The sequence below is a fragment of the Chrysochloris asiatica genome, unplaced genomic scaffold, assembly GCF_000296735.1.
Source record: "Chrysochloris asiatica unplaced genomic scaffold, ChrAsi1.0 scaffold00053, whole genome shotgun sequence".
In the NCBI taxonomy this organism is placed as follows: domain Eukaryota; kingdom Metazoa; phylum Chordata; class Mammalia; order Afrosoricida; family Chrysochloridae; genus Chrysochloris; species Chrysochloris asiatica.
Window position 1 is genome coordinate 2,494,722 of NW_006408571.1, and position 27,285 is coordinate 2,522,006.

General features: G+C 39.2%; 1 protein-coding gene across 1 annotated transcript in view; it reads left to right on the forward strand.

The window, feature by feature from the left end:
* The first annotated feature begins 12,804 nt into the window (after positions 1–12,804).
* IFT74 (intraflagellar transport 74 homolog (Chlamydomonas)) overlaps positions 12,805–27,285 on the forward strand; it is an 82,692-nt gene continuing 68,211 nt past the window's right edge. The window contains exons 1-5 of the mRNA XM_006863010.1: positions 12,805–12,921; positions 17,064–17,199; positions 19,440–19,488; positions 23,189–23,287; positions 23,433–23,493. Coding sequence (XP_006863072.1) covers positions 12,805–12,921; positions 17,064–17,199; positions 19,440–19,488; positions 23,189–23,287; positions 23,433–23,493 — 462 coding nt within the window. The remainder of the gene's footprint in view (positions 12,922–17,063; positions 17,200–19,439; positions 19,489–23,188; positions 23,288–23,432; positions 23,494–27,285) is intronic.

Consider the following 27,285-nt stretch of genomic DNA (forward strand, 5'->3'; position numbering starts at 1 on the left):
TTTAAATACCTTTTTAAAAAGGTGACTGTACACAAGGACCTCACCAAATTGAATACACAGGAATCAAATTAACTAAATCTATGTGGTGCTGTGGGTTAATGCTCTGGACTGCAAAGTCAGTTGGAGGTACAAGGTTGGTGGTTCAAGTTTACCAGCTGCTCCTTGGAAACCCTATAAAGGGTGGCTATGGGTTGGAACCAACTAAATGGCTCTGAACAACAACAGCAATGGGAAGAGATGGTGGAGAAGCTCAGTGTCATCAGCTAAAATAAGTCTAGGGGCTGACTGGAACAGATAATCAATTGCTCATATGCAAGTAGAAGACCCCCAGCGAGATGGATTGACAAAGTGGTAGGCAGCATCAATGGGCTCAAGCGTGGCAGTCATAGTGAGTTGGCCCAGGATCGGGAAGTGTTTTGTTCTGCTGTGCATAAGGTTGCTATGAGTTGGTACCGACTTGATGGCACCTAACAACAACATTATCCTCACCACTGGACCAATAAACAACATTCTTATCAATGGAGAAAAGATTGAAGTTGTCAAGGACTTCATTCTGCTTGGATCAACTATCAACACTCGCGGAAGTAGCAGTCAAGAGATCAGACGACGTATTGCACTGGGCAAATCTGCTGCACAGGAACTTTTTAAAGTGTTGAAGAGCAGAGATGTCAGCTTGAGGACTAGGGTGCGCCTGACCCAGGCCATTGTGTTTTCAATAGCCTCATATGGATGCGAAAGCTGGACAGTGAATAAGGAGGATCGTAGAAGAATTGATGCCTTTGAGTTGTGGTGTTGGAGGAGAATACTGAAAGTGCCATGGACTGCCAAAAGAACCAATAGATCTGTTTTGGAAGAAGTACAGCCAGAGTGCTCCTTGGAGGCCAGGATGGCTAAGCTTCGTCTCTCCTACTTTGGACATATTGTCCGGAGGAAACAATCATTGGAGAAGGATATCATGTTTGGGTAGGGTGGAGGGTCAGAGAAAAAGAGGAAGACCCCCAACTAGATGGATCAGCCAGGTGGCATCATTGATGGACTCAAGTGTGGCAGCGGTAGTGAGGTTGGCCCAACGAACATTGTTTCGTTCTGCTGTGCATGGGGTCGCTATGAGTCGGTTCCGACTTGATGGCACCTGACAACAACAACAACAACATATGCAAGTATAAATTGAGGCGGAAAAAATTTAAAACAAGTCCACAAGAGTCAAAATATATCCCACCTGAACCTAGACACTGTCTCAAGAACAGATTTGATGCATTAGACACTAAAGACCAAAGACCAGAAGAGTTGTGGAATGATATTAAAAGTATCATACATAATGAATGCAAAAGATCATTAAAAAGACAGGAAAGAAAGAAAAGGCCAAAAAGGATGTCAGAAGAGACTCTGAAACTTGCTATTGAGCACAGAGAAGCTAAAGCGAATGGAGGAAATGACGAAGTCAAAAAGCTGAACAGAACATTTCAAAGCTTGAGAAGCTAAAGTGCTAAAATGAAACGTTTAAAGACCTGGAGCTAGCAAACCAAAAGGGAAGGACACACTCAGCATTTCTCAAGCTAAAAGAACTAAAGAAAAATTTCAAGCCTTGACTTGAAATATTGAAGAATTCTATGGGCAAAATTGTTGTGTGTGGCAACAATTGTGCGGTTGGCCTAGGACTGGGCAGTGTTTAGTTCTCTTGTAAATAGGATTGCTATGAGTTGGTACCGACTCGATGGCACCTAACAACAACAAAATTGTCAAAATATTAAATGATACAGAAAGTATCAAAACAACAACAACAAAACAAAACAAAACAGGAGGACTATACAGAGTCACTGTAACAAAAAGAAACGGTCTGTGTTTCAATCATTTCAAGAAGTAGCAGGTGATCAAGAACCAATGGTAATTAAGGAAGAAATCCAAGTTGCACTGAAGGCATTCACGAAAAACAGATCCAGAATCTGACGGAATACAAATTAAAATATTTCAACAAACAGATGAAGCACTGGAAATGCTCACTCATCTATGCCAAGATTTTTGGAAGAAATCCATATTGATGCTTGTTCCAAAGAGAGGACCCAATGGAATGCGGAAATCATTGAACAATATCATTAACATCGCATGCAAGTAAAATTTTGCTCAAGATAATTCAAAATGGGGAATGGCCAAATATTCAAGCTGGATTCAGAAGAGGATATAGAACGAGGGATATCACTGCTGATGTCACATGGATCTTGACTAAAAGCAGAGAATATCACAAAGACATTACTTGTGCTTTATTGATTATGCAAAAGTTTTCAACTGCATTGATCGTGAAAACTACGGATAACTGTGAAGAATGGATATCCCGGAACACATGATTGTGCTCATGAGAAACCTGTACAAGAAGCAGATGTTCAAACAGTTCAAACAGTTGAATAAGGGGATATTGAATGGTTTAAAATTGGGAAAGTTTTATGTCTTGGTTGTATCCTTTCACCATACTTAAATCTGTAGGTTGAGCAAATAATTTGAGATGCTGAATTATATGAAGAAGAACATGACATCAGGATTGAAGGAAGACTCATTAACAACCTGTGATATGCAGATGATGCAACCTTGCTTGGAGGAAGTAAAGAGAACTTTAAGTACTTAATGCTGAAGGTCAAAGAATACAACCTTCTGTATGGATTACACCTCAATGTAAAGTGGTGATGTTTTACTTATATATGACAGTGATCCTGACTGTAACATTTAATCTCTTTTATTAAAATTTGACAAATAAACACTCTGGTGCAAAAACCTTGGGTTAGTACAGGCAAGGGGAACCTTTTCTCTGCCTAAATTTATTACTGTATTTGTGTGCTATACAAAATTACCAACTTAAAAAAAATAGCCTGCTATATTTGGTCAAACATTCAATTAACTCTCACCTCTATCATTTGAACAAGGAGCTCTGGTAGTGTAGTGCTTATGAATCAGGCTGCGAACCTCAAGGTCAGCAGTTAAAAAATACCAGCTGTTCCGTAGGAGAAAGATGAGGCTTTCTGCTCCTTCTAATGATGTACAGCCTCGGAAACCCTGTACAGGGTCGCTATGAGTCGGAACCAACTCCACGGCACATAACAACAACAACAATCATTTGAACTGCAAAGTTGGTGGTTCAAGCTCACCAGCTGCTCCTTGAAAACCCTATACAGGTGGCTTGGGGTCAGAATCGACTCGAGGGCACTTAACAACAACAACAACAACAATGTGATGACTTGAGTTTGGGTGTGGTGATAAACACTTGACCTCAAGGTTGGCTGTTCAAACCTACCAACTGCACCTGGAAACCTTATATAGAGTCACTGTGAGTCAGAACTGACTGGACAACACTTAACAACAACCATGTGATGGCTGGAACTGTGGTTGCCTTGGCAGGGCCAGACAAAATTATTTTCCAGGCCTTATATGGCCCATGGACCAGACGTTCCCCAACCCTGGGTTAGTGTAACACAATTCATACATGAAATAAAAATTCAAAATGCATTGCAGGAAAATGATAAAAATTTATATATTTTCAGGTTTGAGCATTTTGAGGCTACAAATGATTCCAAAAGAATGCGGACAAACGCTCATTAGAATATTAAATATTACAAGCCATAAATAGACAATGAATAAGGAAGAACATAAAAGAATTGATGCTTTTGGGTTATAGTGTTGGAGGAGAATATTGAAAGTGCCATGGGCTGCCAAAAGAACCAACATATCCGTGTTGGAAGAAGTGCAGCCAGACTGCTCCTTGGAGGCCAGGATGGCCAAACATCGTCTCTCATACTTCGGACATATTGTCAGGAGGGACCAGTCGCTGGAGAAGGATATCATGTTTGGTAAGGTCAGAGAAAAAAAGGGAAACCCCCAGCATGATGGATTGACAAAGTGGCAGCATCAATGGGCTCAAGCATGGCAATGATAGTGAGGTTGGCACAGGAGTGGACAGTGTTTCATTCTGCTGTGCATAAAGTCACTGTGAGTTGGTACTGACTGAATGACAACTAACAACAACATAAATGAGAAATATAAGTTTCATCCTTAAAGATAGCAGCAGCTAAGCCATACTGTGCCTAGCAGAAACATAGGTTAAAGAGAAACCTTGAAAGCAAATAAATTTTTGGTTCTTTTAAACCATAGTCGCTATTCTCACCTTTTTGGTGCTCCAAAAGAAGAAAAACATCCTGCTAGTACTAATGCATTTCATAAGCGTATTATTTTTTGGTACACATTTAAGGACAGTTTGTTTTTTCATGTTTTGAAACATTATCCAGATTCATAAATTGATGGCTAACGTAGAAACGGATCCCTTTTTTCTTTCTTATTTAAGGTTTATTTCTTCTACTTTAAATATAACTTTTTATTGTGAATTGAATGAAGGTTCTCAGACCAAATCTTCAGTTTTACACTCAACAAATCATACTTTGTTTCATCTCAATGATTGCAATCCCTTCCATGCAACAACAGGTATCCCGCTTCCTCCCTGCGCTTCCTGTTTCCATTCCACCCACCCCATCCCATCTGTCTCAACTTTGTCCTTAGGTAAATCTTGCCCTTTTGGTTTTGAATAATTGACTGTTCCAAGGCGAGTGTACCTTGCTAGTGTCGTCCCCTCCATATACCTCTCTACTACTTGGCTGAAAATTGGGCCAGGAGGGTGAGTTCCTATTCAGACTTGAAGAGTGGTCCAGGGCCCTAGTCTCTGGTTCCTTCAGTAGCTTTCTGATCAGTAAGTCTTTTAATTTTGAGTTTTGTTCTACATTTTCTGCCACTCTACCTGGACCTCCTAATGTGATCCCTTTCAGAACAGTTGGTAATGGTAGCTGGGCACCATCAAGTTTTTCTGGTCTCTGAGTCATGGAGATTGATGTTCAGTTAGTTCATTGGACTAATTGATTCCAAGCATCTTCAATTCTACTCACTATTGTTTCTTCTGTACATGGAGAGACCAATAATTATGCCTCAGATGGCCACTTGTGAGCTTTTAAGATCTCAGATGCTACTCGTCAAAGTAGGATATAGAACATTGTCTTTGTTTTAAGGTTTATTTTTTCAAGCTAACAAGAATTCATTCCTTGGTTTAAAATTCAAAAGCTATAAAGGATATAAACTGCAAATTTTCCAGCCCAGCCACCCAGTTCTACTCCCTCCAGAAACAATCATTGTTATCAGTCTCTTAAATGTGTCCCAATGATTATTTATGCAGATGCAAGGAAATGTTAGCATTGAATAATTCTTCTTCATTAATTAACCATATACTACATGCCCCCCTTTTAAAATGGAAAATAGTATGTCTGTTCATTCACAAGTACTTACATTACAATACCCATTGAAGCAGTTACTGAAGATATAAAAATAAGTTGGTTCTTTTCACAATAATTCATGATCTTGAGGGAGAGACAAACAGTAAATAAACAAATGAATATGTAATTGTAAATTATAATGTACTAAGGTTCAAGCTCACCAGCTGCTCCTTGGAAACGCTATACAGGGTCGCTATGGGTCAGAATCGACTCGATGGCACTTAACAACAACAGCAAGGAGGTATATTTACTAAGAAGTCTGGTATGGAGCACCGATAAAACACTGTAAGATCAGTTTGAACCACAACAGCACTTAACAAAAACAACAAGGAGCCTTGGTAGCATAGTGGATTATGCATCGGGCTGAAAACTGCAAGGTTTGCATTTTGAGTACACCAGAGGCTCTGTGGGAATAAGATGAGGCGTTCTGCTCCCATAAAGATGTACAGCTTCGGAAACCCTATACAGGGTCACTATGAGTTGGAACTAACTCGACGGCACACCACCATGACTACCATGAGAACATAGTGGTGTGGTGCTGTACGATAAGCACTGGATAGCTAATCATGAATCACCTGTTCAAACCCACCGGTAGCTCCTTGGAAACCCTATATGGTCACTATGTGTCAGAACCGACGTCACAACATGTAACAATAACAACATGAGAACATATAAGTGGGGGTGCTGCAGAGTAGAGGGATTTCGAGCATTCATGTAGTCTGGAATGACAGAGAAGATCTTCCTAAGAAACATTGGCCTGAAACTTGAACCATGAACGGGACTTTTGACAGTAAAAAGCAGAGAGAGACATAGATTACAGGAAGGGGGAGTAGCAATACAAAGGCCTGCAGACAAAAATAAACTTGCCGTGTAAGTACCCTTAGCAGCAGTCCCCAACTATTTTATGTAACCGTAGTACATTTCTGCTGTGGCACTGTGGGTTAATGCGCTAGACTGCAAAGACATTTGAAATGCAAGGTCAGCGGTTCAAGCTCCTTGGAAATCCTATACAATGTCGCTATGGGTCGGAACCAATTCGACGACACATAACAACAACAACAATATATTCCTATATTCTAAAAACCCAATTTAGGTGTGAAAAACCTAAATTACTTAGAGAAACACCAAAAAGTAGTGTAATGACATATTTGTTGTGCATAGATACTATTGATTCCAATTAGGCAGCATGAAGGGAAGGTGCTCAGAAGAAGGGACAGAGAAAGGGGTTATTATAGGCCCATGTTATATTATTTCCCCAGAAGATAATAACAAAGCACAGGGCCAGTTACAGTAACAGTTATCAAAGAAGAGGCACACATCTTAAAATAGTCTCTAGTCAGACCCTGGAGTCCTGGTGGGGCGCTGTGGGCTAATGTGTTAGACTGCAAAGTCGTTTAAATTGCAAGGTTGGTGGTTCGAGCCCACCAGCTTCTCCTTGGAAACTCTATATTGTTGTTGTCAGGTGCCATCAAGTCTGAACCGACTCATAGCGACCCCATGCACAGCAGAACGAAACAATGTCCGATCCTGGGCCAACCTCACTACCGCTGCCACACTTGACGCCATCAATGATGCCACCTGGCTGATCCATCTCGTTAGTGGTCTTCCTCTTTTTCTCTGACCCTCCATCTTACCCAGCATGACATCCTTCTCCAGTGACTGTTTCCTCTGGACAATATGTCCAAAGTATGAAAGACGAAGCTTAGTCATCCTGGCCTCCAAGGAGCACTCTGGCTGCACTTCTTCCAAAACAGATCTATTGGTTCTTTTGGCAGCCCAGGGCACTTTTAGTATTCTCCTCCAACGCCACAACTCAAAGGCATCAATTCTTCTACGATCTTCCTTATTCACTTTCCAGCTTTCGCATCCATATGAGGTTATTGAAAATACCATGGCTTGGGTCAGGAAACTCTATATACAGGCTTGCTATTGGTTGGAATTGACTTGATGGCACTTAACTGCAACAGTCAGACCCTAGAGTTCCTGCTTCAGAAAGTTGGTTGCATTGGCTGCACGTACATAATTTTCCAAAATAACCCAATGCCTAACCTGCTAACCTACCTCCTAAACTGTTGTTTGGCCTGAAGGTGATTCCAGGGAACCAGTTCCTACAAGGTTCAAAAAGTTTACCCGAGGGAGGATATGATCAAGAGCCAATAATAATACTGAAGGAAGAAATTCAAGGTGCATTGAAGGCGTTAACAAAAAACAAAGCACCGGGAATTGATGGAATACAAATTGAAATCTTTCAACTAACTGACGTAGCACTGGAGGCACTCACTCATATATGCCACAAAAATTGGAAGACAGCTGCCTGGCCAAATTACTGGAAGAGAATCCATATTTGCGCCCATTTCAAAGAGAGGTGACCCAACAGAATCACTGAACAATATCATTAATATCACATGCAAGGAAAACTTTGCTAAAGATAATACAAAAATGGCAGCAATCATACATTGACAGAGAACTTCCAGAGGTTCAATCCAGATTCAGAAGAGGATGTGGAACCAGGGATATCATCGCTGACTTCAGATGGATCTTGGCTGAAAGTGGAGAATACCAGAAAGATGTTTACCTATGCTTTATTGACTATGCAAAGACTTTTGATTGTGTGGATCATGACAAGATATGGACAATATTGCAGAGAATGAGTATTCTGGAACACTTAATTGTGCTCATGAAGAACCTGTACATAGACCAAGAGACAGTTGTTTGAACAGAACAAGGGAACACAGAATGGTTTAAAATTAGGAAAAGTGTTTGCCAGGGTTGTATTCTTTTAGCATACTTTTTTTTTTTTTAAACCATACTTATTAAATCTGCATGTTGAGCAAATAATCCCAAGAAGATGGATTATATGTAAAAGAACATGGCATCAGGATAGAAGGAAGAATCATTAACTACCTGCAATATACAGATTATACAACCTTGCTTGCTGAAAGCAGAAAGGACTTAAAATACTTATTGATGAAGATCAAAGACCACAGTCTTCTGTATGGCTTGCGCCTAAATATAAAGAAAGCAAATATCCTCACCACTGGACCAATAAACAACATCCATATAAATGGTGAAAAGATTGAACTTGTCAAAGGCTTAATTTTGCTTGGATATGTTCTTGAAGAGTATAAATCTGGATGTATGCGGTGGATGCAGGTTGGAAATAATGTGTCAAATAATGTTACACGTCCAAAATGTATATATGCTGTGATTACAGCTATAATCACAGTTAACAATGTAGGACTGTAGGATAATCAATGGACTGCTATTTGTAAGGTGGTCAAATCCATGAGTCACTGTGTGGGAAGATGAGGCTTTTGACCTCTGTAAAGATTACAACTCTATATGGGGTCGCTATGGCAGTGGGTTTGTTTTTTGGTTTGGTTTTATTAGAGTGGAAGAAAACCTAAAAGTTTTTAGAGAGGTAGGATTTAAGGTGAATTAAATCTACACTTATTTTTAAAATAAATTTTTTGTAAGAACGTTTTTCATTTAATTTATAACCTCCTTTAACAACTTCGTTCCAAAGAACTCTGAATCTTTCAGATGCAATGAGGAAAACTAGAAAGGATGGGGCCAGAATTGAGTAAGATACTTACGCAGTTTTCACAGGAGGAAAAACTATTACTAATAGGAGTATAAAATTATATAGTGCTTGCTACCACCTAATTTCTTCAACCGGTTCTTTTATTCGTGGTAGCAGACTTGTGGTTACATTGCATAAAATAAAGTTCGAGTTTAGGTTAAGCACACAATGCAGTTTGCCACAGGTCTTGAGAGACACCAGTCTTGTCACAAGTTTGCTCTAAATGGTTATTTAAAACCAAGGTTTTAAACGGAAATGTTCTACTCTGTTATCTATGCAAACCAACGTTCTTCATTAATTTAAGGAAATCATGTTGTTGTTGTGTCGTGAGTCGGTTCCTATGACTTTTTATAGGGTTTCCAAGGATGGCTGGTGAGTTTGAACCGTCAATCTGGAGTTCCAGTGCTTATCCTACAGCGCACACTAGTAGTCCTCAGGAAAGCATTTTTGTTTTTGTTGTTGTGTGCCTTCGAGTGGGTTCCGACCCTGTGTCGTTTCCGAAGTCTTAAATCTTCGCAGGTGCGTAAAGCCTTATCTTTCTCCAGGAGAGGCTGATGGGATTGAACTACATACTTGAACTTGAACTGGAGCATTTGTTGTTATTATGAAGTGCTGTACAGTAGGTTCCAATCCTTAGCGAGGCGTGGCTTAAGGCTTTGAGCCGCCAATCCTTTGGTCAGCAGCACACTGTTTATCCGACTGCACCACATCAGGACTAGTCTCGCGAGAGAGCAATTTGCTCTCACTCCCCTAGAAGGAACTAGATGCCGGAGATCAACGATTGGTTAATTGAGAGGTGGAGCCTTTTTCCGTCCCGCCCCTGTTGCCGGGATACACAGCAGCTCCTGGTGATAGTGGTGAGTACTGCGGACCCCAGGAATTTGTGGGGGTGCGCGGGAAGCCACAAGTGGGAGAGCGGGTGTGCGCTGCTGACTGGTAGGCTTTGTGATTGTGGCGGCCTCCGAAGAGGTTAGGGCGCCCGAGCTGTGAGACCGCCCTCCTTCAGTGCTAGCCGAGGTGAGAAATCCCAGGTTCCACCGTCACTCTGGGAGATCTGGTGATCTTACTTTAGAGATGCTGATCGCTGATTACTCCAAACAAAACAAACTCCAGGTCGTTAGCGGTTACCCTCGTGCTCCTCACCAGGCCTGAGAGATTCCGAACTCTAGTCTGGGAAAGGATGAGCAGAAACCCGCCTCAAACAGTTCCTTGAGGAGATTCAAGCCGGGACCTGAGAGAACTATCCAAATGCCTCAAAGACATTTTACTAGAATCTCCATGATAGACATGTATCTGTTGATTGCAGTGAAAGGGATTTAGCAGTTTTCCAGTTTACAGATGTGAGAATGGTTGGCATAGGGAGGATAATGACAACCATACTGCCATTGATTGTGACTTATAGCAACCCTATTGCAGGGAACGTTGGTCCTCGAAATCATTTGGTCTGGCCCTGCCAAGTCAACGAGTAGTTCAATCAACGCTTTGTTGTTGTTAAGTCGATTCCGACCTATAGCGACCCTGTATAGGGTTTCCAAGGAGCAGCTGGTGAGCTTGAATCACCGATCTTGCAGTTCAAACGACTTTGCAGTCTGATGCATTAGCCCACAGCGCCACACTAGGACTCATCACATTAGGGGTGAGTTCATTAAATGTTTGACCAAATGTAGCCGGCTAATTTTTAAATTGATTATTTTGAATGGCCTGCAAATGATGTTATAAATTTGGCAGAAAAAAGGTTCCCTGTCCCTGCTAGGGTGTCCGAGATTGTAAATGTTTACGGGAGCTGACAGTTTTCTTCTTTCTCCCTCAGAGTGGCTGGTGGGTTTTAACTGTCCACCTTATCGTTAGTAGCCTAATGCTTATCTTATAGTACCACTAGGACTTTTTATGACAATGATAATTCTTACTAGCAATTGTTAACTACTAACTAGGTAGTTTACATTTACAATTTACAATTGTGAAGATGGCGCAGGACCTGGCATTGTTTCCTTCTGTGGTGTATAAGGTCGCTATGAGTAGGAACCAACTCCATGGCACCTAACAACAACACAACAGGTACTTTACATTCACTATCTGTAATCTTCACAGCTCTGCACTGTAGGACTCATTGCTGTACTTCTGTTGTATAGATAAACGATTAGTTTATATTATGCTTTTTTCACTGCAACAAAATTGGCAAAATCGCTTGAAATCTTGTTAAAACTTGAAGAGTTTTAATTTTGCATTTCTCTATATTGTAAAATTTCCTGAAGTTATCAGGAAAGTGTCATCTTTTAAAATTTTTTATGATTTGATCATAAACCTTGTCTTTCTTTTTGTAAGTCATTTTATTGAAACTTCGTTTTCCATTTGAAAGAATTCTAGTACTTTGTAGAATTTAAGTGGCAAAAAAAATATTATCAGGAAATTAGTTGAGATGGGAAGATTGTATGTTTGATGTGAATTTATTCAGTATAAATGGTATGAATATCTGTATGGAAATTTTTAGTAAACAAATTTAGATTTTCTGTTCAGATGAAAGGGCATAGCTATGTTGTTATGTGCCATGGAGTCGGTTCTGACTCATAGCGGCCCTGTACAGGGTTTCTGAGGCTGTAAGTCTTTACGGGAGCAGAAAGCCTCATCTTTCTCCCGCGAAACAGCTGGTAGTTTCAAACTGCTGACCGTGAGATTAGCAGCCTGATTCATAACCACTACGTTACCAGAGCTCCTTAAGGGCATAGCTATAGACATTGATATATTTGTCATCAGCAAAGTTGAGGTTATAAGAAAGGATACAATACTGTAGATAAAATAAAAGTAATTTATACAAGTAGGAAAATATTTAATGAAACAGTATCTACCCTTTTTATATGCGGTGAACTCTCTCATATTTCCTAATGCAATTCATATTTAAAGAATATTGGTCACAATCTGCCAACTTGTTTTCACAATCTATAATTTAACATGTTATTTTATATAATCAACCAAAAGTTTAAATAATATCTGTATTATAATGAATCAAGGAGAGATCTGATAAATAGGAGAAAATGAATGGATTAAGGAAGTGGCTAAAGGGAGGTGCTAATGGAATAGAAATGAAAAATAGGTAGAAATAGAGGAGATTAAAGTAAAAATAGAGTATTTCATTGAAGATTTTTGAGATGGAAACAATTCCATATGATAACAAACTCCTGATTCTGTCCTTGGCTCTGAATAGCTGAAATAAAATTGGGATGGTTATTAAAATTGAATTTGGGAACTTTGAAGATAGAATATTAGATACAGGATCTAATATGCAAATTGAAGTCCAAGATGATGGTGGAACTTGGGATAGAAAGACTAAGAACCAAGTCAAGATGAGGCTGTGAACAGGAGGTGGCTAGATAATAACAACCAGGAAATAGTCAAGGCAATAAGGTTCTATTCCCTGGTCCTCAAAATAAGAGTGTCTTGTTTATTTATTTTTAAAAAGACATGGAAGAATAGTATTTTGAAAGTGACTCTGGGGTGCAAGGAGAGTGTCGGGAAGCAAAAACAACCTTCAATATCAACAATGTTGGAGCTTCTGATGTAAAAGGAAGTACTTCTAAACAAGATTGAGCCCGTAAGGAATTAGCCATGGAACAGAAAGCATAAAGAAAATATTGAGACAGAATGAAAATCCTAGGTGTATATGAGAAAGTATGGGAGGAAAGATAACTAGGAGGGCTTGCATTTTGGTTAGGTAATAGTGAAATGAGGAAGACATGTTACAATGAATGATATCATGATTCAAAATGGAAAACTGATGTCAAAGTGGAATAAACTTAGGGCAGACTTGTAAGAAAAGTCATCATGGCATTAAGAAAGGATGTGATGGCTCATTACTATTTTGCTATAGAAGACATCAAAGGAGTATTGAACTCTTTATTGTTTCCAAACAGTGGTTAAAGTGAAAAAGCAATGGCCAGTAATCATAAACCTTCAGCAGCTCGCCCTATTTCACGAGGAATTGGGCTGACAGGAAGACCACCTTCTGGGATACGACCCCCATCAGGAAATATTCGAGTGGCAACTGGAGTAAGTTGGAAATCCTTTCTAATAGTAAGAGGTTCTTTGCTGTCCCTTTGTTCCACAAGCATACAGTTATATATATTACATATGGTTTTTATTTTTTTGAACATATGGAAGTATAAATGTTGGAAAATGTCTGAAAACTACTATTGAGGGAAGATGCCTGCTCTTTTAATAGTAAAATGAATTTTCCAGTTATAATAATTTAAATAGTATAGTATATTGAGATCCAAATCAAATGAAATGAAATAAATCAAGGCTAAGTATCTTTAAAAATTCAGTGTGTGATTAAGGTGACATTTTAAATTAGTTGAAAAAGAATATTCAGTAGTTCATCCAAATAACTGTAAGCTATTATAAAAAGAAAAATATTGATCCCTCCTTCATACCTTTTATCAGAATAAATTCTAGCTGTAGAGATTTATATTTTTAAAATGAAGCCACAAAATTACTAGAAAACATCAGCAAGTAAACTTGGATGGACTAGGCCTTTCTGAAAATGACAAACACTAAGTACTAAAGAGGAAAGATATTTATATTTTTGAATTTGTAAAAATCGAAGATACCATAAAAAAAGTTAAAAAGAAATGACAAGCTCATAAAAATATTTATAACATATATGTCACACATCGGGTTTTGAATCCTAAACTGAAAAGAGCAAACTTTAGTAATTTGTAAGACTATTGTATAAGGCTGTAAACCTTATAACTAATAAAAAATATGTGAGATTTCTTCTGGAAGTATCATTATTAAACTATTTAAAAATTCTTCTATAATAAACGAACACACACGCACACACAAAAAGCTCTCTAAAATTTATAGAAAACTTCAGCACCTCAACAAGAAAAAACAAATTATCTAGTTAAGAAATAGGCAGGAGACATAAACAAACATCACCAAAGAAGACATTCTGGCAGACAACAAACATATGAAGAAATGCTCGCAATCATTAGCCACTAGATGATTGATGCAACATATAATCTCACCCCAGAAATAATAGTATGTTCAAAAAAACAGAAAACAGCAAATGATGGCGAGGGTATGCAGTGACAGGACCCACATACATTGCTGGTGGGACTGTAGAATAGTGTGACCACTGTGGAAAATGCTATGGCACATCCTTAAAAAGCTGGAAATAGAAATACTATATAACGCAACAATCTCTCTATAAAAAGTATATTTTAGAGAAATAAGACCCTTGACATGAATAGACATATGCACACCCATGTTCGTTGTAGCCCAATTCACAGTAGCAAAAAGATGGAAACAACCTAAATGCCCAGCAATAGAAGAGTGATTAAACAGACTACGATATGTAAACAGAGTGGAATACCATGCAGTGTTAAAGAATAATGATACATCTGTGACACACGTCCTAACATGAGTGAACCTGGAAGATGTTATACTGAATGAAATCAGTCAATCAGAAATAGATAAATATTGTATGAAACCACTGTTGTAAAAAGTCAAGAAAAGGTTTTCACATGAAAACATTTGATGGTTACCAGGGGTGGGAAGGAAAGGGAGGAGGGAGCAAAGAGAAAGCAAATGGCTGGCTAGAGTGTAGACGCTTGTTAACTTGGGTGAATGGGAAGGCACTAGAGGAAGGTCAGCAAAAAAGAAAAGAAAAGAAAAGAAAAAATGGCAAGGCAGAGGAAGACACTGGGAGGAGTGCAAGAGTTAAAGGCAACAGAGGTTGTTAAGTGTTGGCAAGTCAGTTCTGACTCACAGCAACCCTGTATAAGCTTTCTGAGAAGCAGCTGGTGTGTTTTACTATTATATATATAATCCTGTAAAAACAGTGATTTACACGAGTTGTTGTTAAGTGCTGTTGAGTCAATTCCGACCCATAGCGACCCTGTATAGGATTTCCAAGGAGCAGCTGGTGAGCTTGAACCACCGACCTTGCAGTTCAAACGACTTTGCAGTGTGACGCATTAGCCCACAGCACCACACCAGGACTCGACAAAGATGCATGGATCGTCACAGGGATGGAGATTGGGTGTATACCCATGAATATATATATATATATAAGTATATAAGTATATATAGTTTACCAGAAGATATATGTAATGTTTATTTACCATTGCTGCAAATATATCCATGAGTGTAGTAGAATATACATAGGGCAAAATTATGAAAAATTCTTAGCTATAATCAAGTACCTTGAAGGAATGAGTTGCTGGGCCTTTGAACCATGGAATTGAGGGTCACTAAGATCAATAGGGAGACCTGGGGTGGTGCTGTGGGTTAATCCATCAGACTGCAAAGCTGTTTGAACTGCAAGGTTGGCACTTCAAGCTTACCAGCTGCTCCTTGGAAACCCTATACAGGGTCACTATGGGTTGGAATCAACTTGTCAGCACTTCACAACAACAACAACAACAAGATCAATATGGAGTCCTGGTGTGTGGCGCTGTATGTAATGCGCCAGATTGCAATGTCATTTGAACTGCAAAGTTGGCAGTTCAAGCTCACCAGCTGCTCCTTGGAAACCCTATACAGGGTCATTATGGGTCAGACACAACTCAACGGCACTTCACAACAACAAGATCAATAGATATAACATAATTCACAAAGACAATGTTCTACATCTTAACTTTGGTAAGTAGTGCTAGGGTCTTGTAAGCTCACAAGGGACCATCTAAGGTGCAACTATTAGTCTCCACTGTGTGGAGGGAAGAAGAGTAAGGAAAATCAATGACACATGGAAATAATTAGCCCAATGGACCACATGAACATTAATCTCCACTAAGACCAAAGGAATTAGATTGTGCCTTGTTACCACTACCAACTATTATTAGGTAATAGATGAAGTGAGAGAACAAAATGTGGAGCAAAACTCAAAATCATAGACATGACCAAGCTTATCATTTGTCAGATAGAGACGCCATGGCTCAATTTTCAGCCAAACAACAGGTCTAAAAATGGAATACACCATTCGTCTGTCATTTTGTCGTACTATGGTGGTTTGTGTGTTGTTGTGATACTAGAAGCTATGCCACCCATATTTTAAATACCAGCAGGGTCACTCTTGGTGGACAGTTTCAATGACGTTTCCAGACCATGATAGACAAGGAAGAAGAATAACCACTTCTGAATGGTTATTCACTGAAAATTGTAATAGCAGTGTGGAAGATTGTCTGATATAGTGCCAGAAGATGAGCCCTTAGGTTGGAAGGCACTCAAAATATAACTGCAGAAGAGCTGCCTCCTCAAAGTTGTTGTTGTCAGGTGCCATCGAGTCGGAACCGACGCATAGCGACCCCATGCACAGCAGAACGAAACAATGTCCGATCCTGGGCCAACCTCACTACCGCTGCCACACTTGAGTCCATCAATGATGCCACCTGGCTGATCCATCTCGTTCGGGGTCTTCCTCTTTTTCTCTGACCCTCCACCCTACCCAGCATGACATCCTTCTCCAACGATTGTTTCCTCCGGACAATATGTCCAAAGTAGGAGAGACGAAGCTTAGCCATCCTGGCCTCCAAGGAGCACTCTGGCTGCACTTCTTCCAAAACAGATCTATTGGTTCTTTGACTTAATGATATGGGTGGAGCAAAGCTTTCAGGGCCTTCATTTGCTGATGGGGCACAACTCAAAACGAGAAAAACAGCTGCAAACATCCATTAAGATTCAGAACATGGAATATATGAAGTATGAATCTAGGAAAATTGGAAGTTGTCAAAAACGAAATGGAGCACATAAAGATATATATCCTAGGTATTAGTGAACTGAAACGGACTGGTTTTGGTCATTTTGAATCAGAAAATCATGTGATTTACTATGTTTGGAACAGCAAACCCTATACAGGGCTGCTATGAATCAGAACCAGCTTGATGGCATACAACAACAAACAATAACAAATACTTTTGAATTTCTGAAGTATTAAGTAATATTCAATACTTGTTAAATGTCATCATGTAGGGTTTCTAAGTGGCTGGTGGGTTTGAACTGTTGACATTGCAGTTACCAGTCCAGTGCTTATCCTACAGTGTGCTACATCAGGGTTCATTTAAAGTATAAGGGACATTTTATAAATATGTTAAATTTTGGCTTTGTTTTTAATTTTCGGTGGTTTATGTCATGGGTGAGGTATAGTATTGTTCCTATTTGCTAAAAGGGAGCTCTTATTTATCACTTAGATGCCACCTGGAACAGCAAGGCCAGGCTCTCGTGGTGGTCCTATAGGGACAGGAGGAGTTCTGTCTTCTCAAATCAAAGTTGCAGATCGTCCGGTAACACAACAAGGTTTGAGTGGAATGAAAACGGGAATGAAAGGTATATGTTTTAAGAAGATGAGTATGTTTTCTACAAGAAATATTTCTAAATCAGAACTTGCTAAGTGGCATCGAGTCAGTTCCAACTCATATAGTGTATAGGGTTTCCTAGAAGCAACTGGTGGATTTGAACTATTGACCTTGTGGTTCACAGTCCTGTGCTTATACTACACTACAGTGCCACACCAGCTTGTGAAATTCTAATTCCCTGATTCATAAAATTGTGAGGTTAAACTAAGTAAGAGAATGATTGTGAAAATACTCTGTGAAGAGTTCACAGTCTTGATCTCACTGTCCAATATGATAGCTACTAGTCACACATACTACTTAAATAAATTTAAATTAATGATAATAAAATTAGCATTCACTTTCTCAGTTGTTGTTATTAAGTGCTGTTTAGTCAATTCTGACTCATAGTGACCCTATATAGGTTTTCTGAAGCCACAGAGTGGCTGGTAGGCTCAAATTGTGGACCTTGTGGTTTGCAGTCCAGTGCTTATTGTATGGAGTTTCCCAGTGGCAGTGTTGGTGGTGTGCTGTGGAGTCTGTTCCTATGCATAGCGACCCTACGTAGGGTTTTTGAGGCTTTAAATCTTTACGAGAGCAGAAAGTCTCATCTTTCTCCCACGGAACAGCTGGTAGTTTTGAACTGCTGACCTTGAGGTCAGCAGCCCGACTCATAACCACTACGCTACCAGAGCTCCTTGGAATTTTCCAGTGGCACTTGTCAAATTTTAAGTGCTCAGTATTTGCATGTGACTATTTTATTAGATAGCACTGATAAAGAATGTTTCCATCATTGCAGGAAGTTCTTTTTCAGGGACAGGCCTAATCTAGACTTCCTTATGAGCAGAGTCTTGGTGTGGCACTATAGGATAAGCATTTGACTGCAGCTTGGTTTCAACCACAAGGTCAACGGTTCAAACTTACCAACTGCTCCTGGGAAACCGTATTCAGGGTTACTATGAGTCAACCAACTATAAGCGCTTAATGACAATGACCAGTATGAAGACCCCTGGTGGCACAGTGGAAGCAAGTTGGCCTTGTAAAATTTGCAGCCTTGGAAACCTTATGTTGTTGTTGAGAACAGTTGAGTCAGTTCTGACTCTTAGCAACCCTGTATGTGGTTCTGAGGAGTGACCAATGGGTTTGAACCACCACACCAGCCTTGTGGTTAGCAGTCCAATTCATATTCTACAGAGCCACACCAGGAAGCCCTATGTTGTTGTTGCTAATTGCCATTTGTTGTTATTAGGTGCCATCGAGTCGGTACCAACTCACAGCAACCTTATGCAGAGCAGAACGAGACACTGCCTGGTCCTGGGCCAACCTCACTACAGTTGCCATGCTTAAGTCCATCGATGCTGCCACTTGGCCAATCCATCTCGTTGGGGGTCTTTCTCTTTGTCTCTGAGCCTCCACCTTACCAAACATGATGTCCTTTTCCAGTGACTGGTCTCTCATGAAAGTATGTCCAAAGTATGAGAGATGAAGTTTGGCTATCTTGGCCTCCAAGGAGCACTCTGGCTGTACATCTTCCAAAACGGATCTATAGGTTCTTTTGGCAGCCCATGGCACTTCCAATATTCAACATAGCGACCGTGTACAGGATTTCCGAGGAGTGGCTGGTGAGTTTGGACTGCCAGCCACTGAATGAAAGGTTGTAACTGACCTTTCCATCCAGTGTATTATTATACAGCGCTACACCAGGTCTCCAGGAGCTCTGGTAGCATAGTGGTTACGAATTGGGCTGCGAACCTCACGGTCAGCAGTTCGAAACTACCAGCTGTTCCGCGGGAGAAAGATGAGGCATTCTGCTCCCATAAAGATTTACAGCCTCAGAAACCCTGTAAAGGGTAGCTATGAGTCAGAATCGACTCCACGGCACATAACAACAACACCAGGTCTCCAGGAAACCCTGTAGGGAAGTTCTAATCAACTAGATGGCAGTGGGTTTAGTTTTTTTGGAGACCCAGTATCCATTCAAACTGCCTTTTAGAGTCAACTGTTTTAGTAGCTTGCCTCTGGTCCCGTCTTTTTGGTCTTAATTTAAGTTGCCATTATTTCCTAAGACATCAATCCTCTTTTCCATTTCAGTGATTCTTCTTGATTGATTTGTTAAGCATATTCATGAAGACTATGTGAGAACTATATGTAATTCTGGTTGTGTTTTGGATATGATATTTTGGTGGCATTTTCAGAGTACCAGTACTAAACACTTTTTACATTTTTTTTCTTTAGGTCCACAGAGACAGATTTTAGACAAATCTTATTATCTTGGGCTTCTTAGGTATGTTAACTAAGCACATCTTTTATTTTTTCATGTGATCATGAATATTGAGTTTGGTATTTGTTAAGATAATTAGGGGTCTGTTGATTTCTAAGAATGATTTGCATTCTGACATAATTTGCCTGCACTGAAAAATAGATGTATAAAATTAGTTTGAGATTCTTAATTATATGTATTTGCATATATGAACTATGCATTTCATTTTCATATTTTCATCTAATGATAAGAATTATTTTTTATATTTTTCAATAGTAATTCTGAAATATAGTATCCATACCTATGGAATGCCACCAATGGCATCAAATAAGAAAGAAAAACTACATATACTTATTTATGACAAATTGCAGTATGTAATTTTACATAAGCATGGTGTTATTGTTAATTGGCTTTCAGTCAGTCATGATTCATAATCCTTTATAGGGTTTCTGAGGAGCAGCGGATGGGTTTTAAACTGCCAAGTGCTTATCCTACAGAACCACACCAGGAGTCCATAATATATACATAGATATATATCTGGTCAATTACTGTGAATATGGCCTAGTTTTAATTCATTTATATGTTTTGTTGTATTTCTTTAGGTATGCAGTTCTAAACTAAGAATTCTTTTTCTCCTTCTGTACCTAACTTTCTTCTTCTCTTATGTCCTACTCTCCTATATGCATTTTGTCATTTTACTTTATTTTATTCTTGGTTCATTATTCTTCTTTCTCATTTCCATTCCATTTAATCCATCCTTCTATTATGACCTGAAAGCCTTGTTTTCTTGTTTACTTCTTCTTGATTCTTTTGTATCTTAATTGTCTGTATCCTTTTGATTCTCATACTCCTGGTGGTGGTGGTGGTGGTTGTGTGCAGTGGAGTACATTCTGACACATAGCGACACTGCATAGGGTTTCTAAGGCTATAAATCTTTACTGGAGCAGAAAACCTCATCTTTCTCCCGCAGAACAGCTGGTAGTTTTGAACTGCTGACATTGAGGTTAGCAGCCCATCAGAGGTATCGAACCCCCATCCCATTTGTCTGCAAAACTAATGAAGGATAGGCTCCCTCTTGCCCCCTATCTTCCCTTAAAGCCAAGATGTGGCAGTGTCCTTGCACAAGATTCATAGTCTTGAAAACTGTGTAGGACAGGTTAAAGCATTTCTGATATATCCTGTCACCTTTTGATCAGAGGAATGTAATTCTTTTTTTTTAATAAATGTTTTATTGTGAATTGTGTGATAGTTTACATGGGAGAACATTGTTTTACATTAATTCTATCATGCATCGTTTCATTGCCATAGTTACCATCCCGTCCATGCATCATCACCCAACTGAAGGGTATACCCTGCAAGCCTGCTCCCACCCCCCCACGGCCCTCAGCACACACAGCCCCTTTCCCTCTCTGGATCTCAAGTCCCCAGCCACTCCATCTCTTCACGTCATCTTCTCTGCCTCCATCTCAGGCCTCACTGCTTCTCTGGGTAGGGTCCTGCTCTCCACTCTTCTTCATTGATGGTCCCAAGGCCCTCTGCTCCTAGACTGAAAAGTTAATCACTCCCCTCCTAGCTATAAAATGTCCACCTTTACATTTCCAACCCTCACAACCAGTCCTGATAACAATTCTTCACTATTGCGTCACAATAGATCCATCTGCATTTCATTTCATCAGCCCTTCCTGAACAGGTTGGATACTATTCACTGGAGACTCTACCTTCCTCCATGGTCTTTGGATCTAGGTTCCCTCTCGAAAGCTTGTAAGCCAGTCACTTCTTACCTTTATATCCCTCTCCCCATTTTGGGTAGCCAATATCCAAGTTGCCCATCTCTGTCCACTCTTTGTGTGGAGGGGGTGGGAATAATTCTTGCAGCAGGGATTTGTTTCCTCTTTTGTGCTACTGCATTTATGGGTGTAGGTCAGGTTTATCAAATTGTATCAGATGACGCTTTTTTCCTCTTCTTTCTTCTTTGTGTCGAGTTCTGTTCATTCAGTTATTGAAGCCAGGTCAAGTGGGTATCCTCTGCAAGTCTGGGTGTTATTGAGTCTGTACGCCCTCTTCTTATCAGCTGACCGTTTCGCTCTCCACTCTAGTCCTCTGTGGTTGTGTCCTTGACTCTGAGCCCATGAGTCCCCAGGTCCTGCCTCACTGCTGGCTGACCAGGTCTCCACCCGGGTTCACAGTAGTCTGCTAGACGATGTAGGGGTTATCTGGCCACTTCATTGATGTTCTTTGGTCACTTCCCCTTATGGGTGACATGCGTGGTCGCCAATCTGAGCGTGTGTTTCCATTGCATCTTAGCCTTGGAAGAGGATTTATACTGAGAGGACCTGACCACCTGCCTTGATGTCTCCCGGGCAAGCAACTTGCTTGTTCTTGTGGTAACAGTCGGACTGCCCATATTGTTTTGTATTTTTCCTGTAGGTCTTTCTTTTAAGAAATATCTTCTGGTTTTCTAGCTGCTCCAGGCTAGTCTGCTTGTCCTTTTAAGTGGAAGATTTCCTGTCTCTGAAGGTCTAGCTGTGTTTCAGGCTTCCACCTATAGTCTTATGTAATGCAGAGGCTCCTTAGGAAACCTCCTTCACTGGACACATTGTAGCCCCATTTTATAGGCAGAAGATGGACTTACAAGCTTTCTATGGTGATATTTCTGGCTATTCCTTTCTCTCCCCATCCAGTGTCTGTTTTATAATATAATGCACAGAAAACCAAGGTTCAAAAGAGAGCCAAGCATCTTAACATTATTCACCTCCTTTCCCTATTCCAATCATGTCTCAGTTTCTGTGTCCCAGAGCCCTGTTTTTCTAAAGCTGTGCCTACATCATTTTTTACCTCTGTCCCATTTAGTCCATTCATACCTGGCTAATTGTTCTCCCATCTGCTTTGTTCTTCCATTCCCCTTTCCCTACTTATATATTGTCCCCCTCCCAAACACCCAACTTATCCTGTGTCTGTTCCCTGCCCTGTGCTCCACCTTCCCCTCCTGCCCCTAACCCTACCTCTACAGCCTAGCAAACAGCTAAGAATCCACTTAAGTAGATTAGTATGGGTTCTTTTTCTTAGGCTCTTACAGTAGTGGGAGGAATGTAATTCTTGATTATGGCATTGCCTTTCTCCAGGATTTGTGCTTGTTTCAAAGAATAGTTTTAGATATTTGTGTAACTGACCCTAAAGCAGTGGTGCTCCACCAGAGACAATTTTGTCCACCAGGGAATATTTGGTTATTTCTGGAAACATTTTTTTTTTTATGTCATAATGAGTGTCAGGGAGAGAGACTGTTATATATAAACCAAGGATGTTGCCAAGTATTGTACAATGCATAGAACATCCCCTTATCACAAAGAATTATCCAGTGGACTAAAGTATCACTATGGTGGGTATTCCGAAATGTTGCCCTGCAGGAGAAGCATCTGTGAGAGTAAGAGTTACGACGCATCTACTTTTGTCTTTGCATTGTATCAGTTTGACCAGTCTCCCATTCTGGTCTTATTTGATCATTCTTACTCATTAGTCTGTGGCAGTATCATCAGTTGAGTAGAGTAGGATGGGATATGCCTTTTTCTTGATGAAGTACTTAAACTTTTATTTTTTTAGTGAAATTTTATAAAACCATTTAAATCATTATGTTATATGTGTGTGTGAGGAGTTTTAAGTTTTATTTAACTGGAGTCTTTTTTGGATGAAAAGTATTGTTTACTTTCTTATTTTTTTTTTCATTTAGAAGTAAAATCAGTGAACTTACGACTGAAATTAATAAACTTCAGAAAGAAATAGAAATGTACAATCAAGAGAATTCAGTATATTTGTCATATGAAAAGAGGTGAGAAATTTTGCAGTTGAATATGAAAAAATCTTTTTTATTATATATGTCATTCGATACACTATATATAGGGTTAGTTATTCATACTGTTCATAGCTCTCTGCTCATTTATGTATTTATGAATGTATTTATTTTATGCTTGCAGGGCTGAGACTTTAGCTATTGAAATCAAAGAGTTTCAAGGACAATTGGCGGACTACAACATGGTATTTGCTCTATTCTGAGTTTCCTTTGAATATTTTCATTATTTTCAGCCACTTTAAAAAATATTTTACTGTTTTGAATACCAAAAGTTTAATGAACGCATACTTCTGTGAAAGATTCAAGCCATAAAATATACAGAGAATAAAGTACTCAGAAAGAACTTTGCTTAATAGACTAATATGTATATATCCAATCTTTTAGATAAATATATTTACAGGCCTCCCCTAGGTGATGAGTGTCAGACTTAAGTATAACCTATAGTTATGAACCAACTCCCATAATGCCTTTTCTATTAAAAATTTGCCATACATACAATGGTTCATTCATAATAACATAAGGTGCTATTTTGTACTTTATATCAAAGCATAATTATTAGTACTGCATTATGTTTAAAGATATCTTTTTATCTCTATCATAATTAAAAGTGTGGTACATACAAATATATATTACATTGCTGTTGTTGTTAAGTGCTATGGAGTCGATTCTGACCCATAGCAAACCTGTATTGGGTTTCCAAGGAGCAGCTGATGGGTCTGAATCTTTGACCTTGGGTCTAGTGCCTTTCCTGCATTGCCACAGTAAACCTGAATCTTTTGGAATTAGTTACACCAAAAGAATCTGCACTTATTAGACCTGTTCAAATTCTGACTCCACCACAAGCTTAATTTTCTTATTTGTAAAATGTGGACATTATCTACTTCATAGAGTAATTGTGAAAATTAAGTTAATTAATATATGTAACGTGGGAAAACAGTTTTCGGCGCCAGGTAAATACCTTAAAATGCTAACTGTTGTTATTATTGCTTAACATTTTGAATTAGGCTTACTAGTATTCTGTCTGATCTTTGCTCTGTTGACTTTTTTCTTTTTAAAGAATACCGGGAGGAGGCGGGGCTTGATGGCAGCTAGGGTAGAGGTACAGTGAGGTTATCCATCAGCCATACCACAGAATACCAGGTAAAGCAGATTCAGGGCAGAGCTTCAAGGCTTGGAACCACATAGGTAGGAATGTTTTAAAAGCTTGAAGGCTTATAGCTAGTGGAACTTGAAATGGAAGTAAGTAGGGGAGCAGACACACCACGGAAAAATGCCACGGTAACCTTGGAGCAAAGGTGGATAATATACTTTGTTGGTTTTGCTTTGTTCTGATTTTCTTTTTTTTTTTTTTTTTGGTATCCATTCATTGGCCCCCCACTCTTTGTGCACCTCCATTCTGGTGACTAGAGGGGGATCCTGAGCAAGTGGACACCCCCACCCTCACCACTGGTGGGTTCATCTGCCACGCATGCACACAGATACTCTCAGCCCAAGAGCCAGCCCTGACTGTGCTTTTTAAAATATGGAAAAAGCCAGAACAAGGGGTTTGGAGAGGGAAAGGGAATTTAAAAACTAAACAGGCTGAAAATTAAATTAAAACCTGAGGTATAGCATAACAACCAAGAGTGGCATCTTGACATCTATCAAACAGCTTTGAAGTAAAGAAGCTAAAAGAAGACATTAAAATCATACTCCTATTAGGCTACAGATTTTTTTTCTTCTCTCCCTCCTCTCTCTTCTCTGCAATTATAAACTATAGTATCCAGTCTAGTTTTTGTTGTTGTTGTTGTTTTGCTGTTTTATGCTCTGCCTTCCACCTCTGGGGGACTCTTTCTCTCCCTATGTTAACCAAGAAGAGACAGCAACTGCTGCCATATAGTAAAGCTATAATCACACTCTATAAAACACCAAAATCCAGGTAAGAACCAATACCAACTGCCATACACCACAGAGGCAGTCAAAACCTGTGAAAGTTACTCTGTATTAAGCCATAAGAAGAGTGAAAAGGGAAGCCAACATCCTGATCACATCTACCTGGAAGCAGTCAGAAAGCATAAAAAATACCCAAATACATACTCAATTAAGTATTAATGCCACAGATAAACAGTAAACATGTCCAAAAAGCAAAAGCAGATGGCCATATCAGCACATGTCCAGAAACAAGATAAAATGTCTGAGACAAATGACCTAGAGGTCTACCTGGACAACATTCTGGAAGGAAGGCAGGTCTTGGAAATGCCTGAGAAGGAATTCAGAAAAATGATTATAAAATGTTTTAAAACATTTTACAATGGAGTTGAGAAAAGTAAGGAAGTCAGGAAAGCACTACAAGTACAATCAAATAAGATAGACACACAGCATTGGAAACAATTCAAAACCTACAGAAAGAGGTCCAAATGATCAATAATAGAATATCAGAAATAGACAATACACTGAAAGGGCAAAGGAGTAGACTAGAAGAGATGGAAGGCAGAACCAGTGAGCTGGAAGACACAATACCACAAAGATACAAAAGCAAACAGAAAAAGGGATAAAGAAATCTGAAGTAGGTCTAAGATTCATTTGGACAACATGAAGAGGAATAACTTAAGAATTATCATCGGCATTCCAGAACAAGAAGAATCACACAAGTCCACAGAGGAAATAGTTAAAAGAACTTCTGGAAGAAAATCTCTCTAACATTCTGAAAAGTGAAAAGATAAACATTCAAGAAGCTGAAGGAACCCCAGGAAAGATAGACCCCAAAAGAAAGTTACCGAGACATATCATAATCAAGCTCTCCATAATCAAAGATAAGGAGACACTCATTAAAGCAGCTAGGGAAAACAGAAGTGTTACATACAAAGGCAAGCAAGTCAAATTAAGCTGGGATCTCTCAGCAGAAACTGTGCAATCAAGAAGGCAATGGGGAGACATATATAAAACCTTGAAAGAAAAAAACTGTCAACCAAGAATCCATTATCCAGAAACGTTATTAATCAAATACTATGGTGTAATCAAAACATTCCAGGATAAACAGAAGCTAAGGGATTTTTATGAAAAACATCCTAAAGGGAGTTCTGTGGACTGAGAATCAACAAGAACAGACAACAACCGGAGATTGACATACATGGCAGCACCTCCCAGAACTAAATCAACAGATGGAAGAGTCAAAAATAGAACAAAACTATAAGAACAAACTCAGAGAATCTGGGAGGTCAGTCTATGATCAAAACAATTACAATGTAAAAGAAGGTGAACACATAGGAACAGAGATCCAGATGGTGAGGAGATCAGGTAGATTACAGGATAAAGTAGACTACACTAAATGGAGGGGAAAATTACTGGACTATAAGGTAACTTCAAAGAATATTAACACTTCACAACATACCAAGAAAATGAAAATCCAAGAACATGGAAACATTAAAACTATAACAAAACTCACAAGAAAAAACATAAAAGCATGAACTCAGCAAAGGAAGACACACAGAACAAAGAAAGCAGTAACACCACAAAAAAACAAACATAATGGCAGCAATTAATCCATACCTATAGATAATTATACTGAATATAAACAGTAAATGAACCAGTAAAAAGACAGAGAGTGGCAGAATGGATAAAAAATCAAGATCCTTCAATATGCTGTCTGTAAGAGACATCTCACACACAGAGACAAGAACAGATTAAAAATCAAAGCATGGAAAAAAAATATACCAAGCAAACTGCAGTAAAAAACGAAAAGGAGAGGCAATACTAATCGCTGATAAAATAAACTTAAAGGCAGAAAGCAGCATAATAGATAAAGATGGACATTATCTCATGATTGAAGGGACAATTGAAGAAGATTACATAACAATAATAAATATCTATGCTCCCAATGAAAGAGCTCCAAAATATATAAAGCAAACTCTAATTGATTTGAAGATAAGAAATAGATGAATCTACAATAATAGTGGGTAGTTTTAATACACAACTTTCAAAAATGGATAGAAAAACCA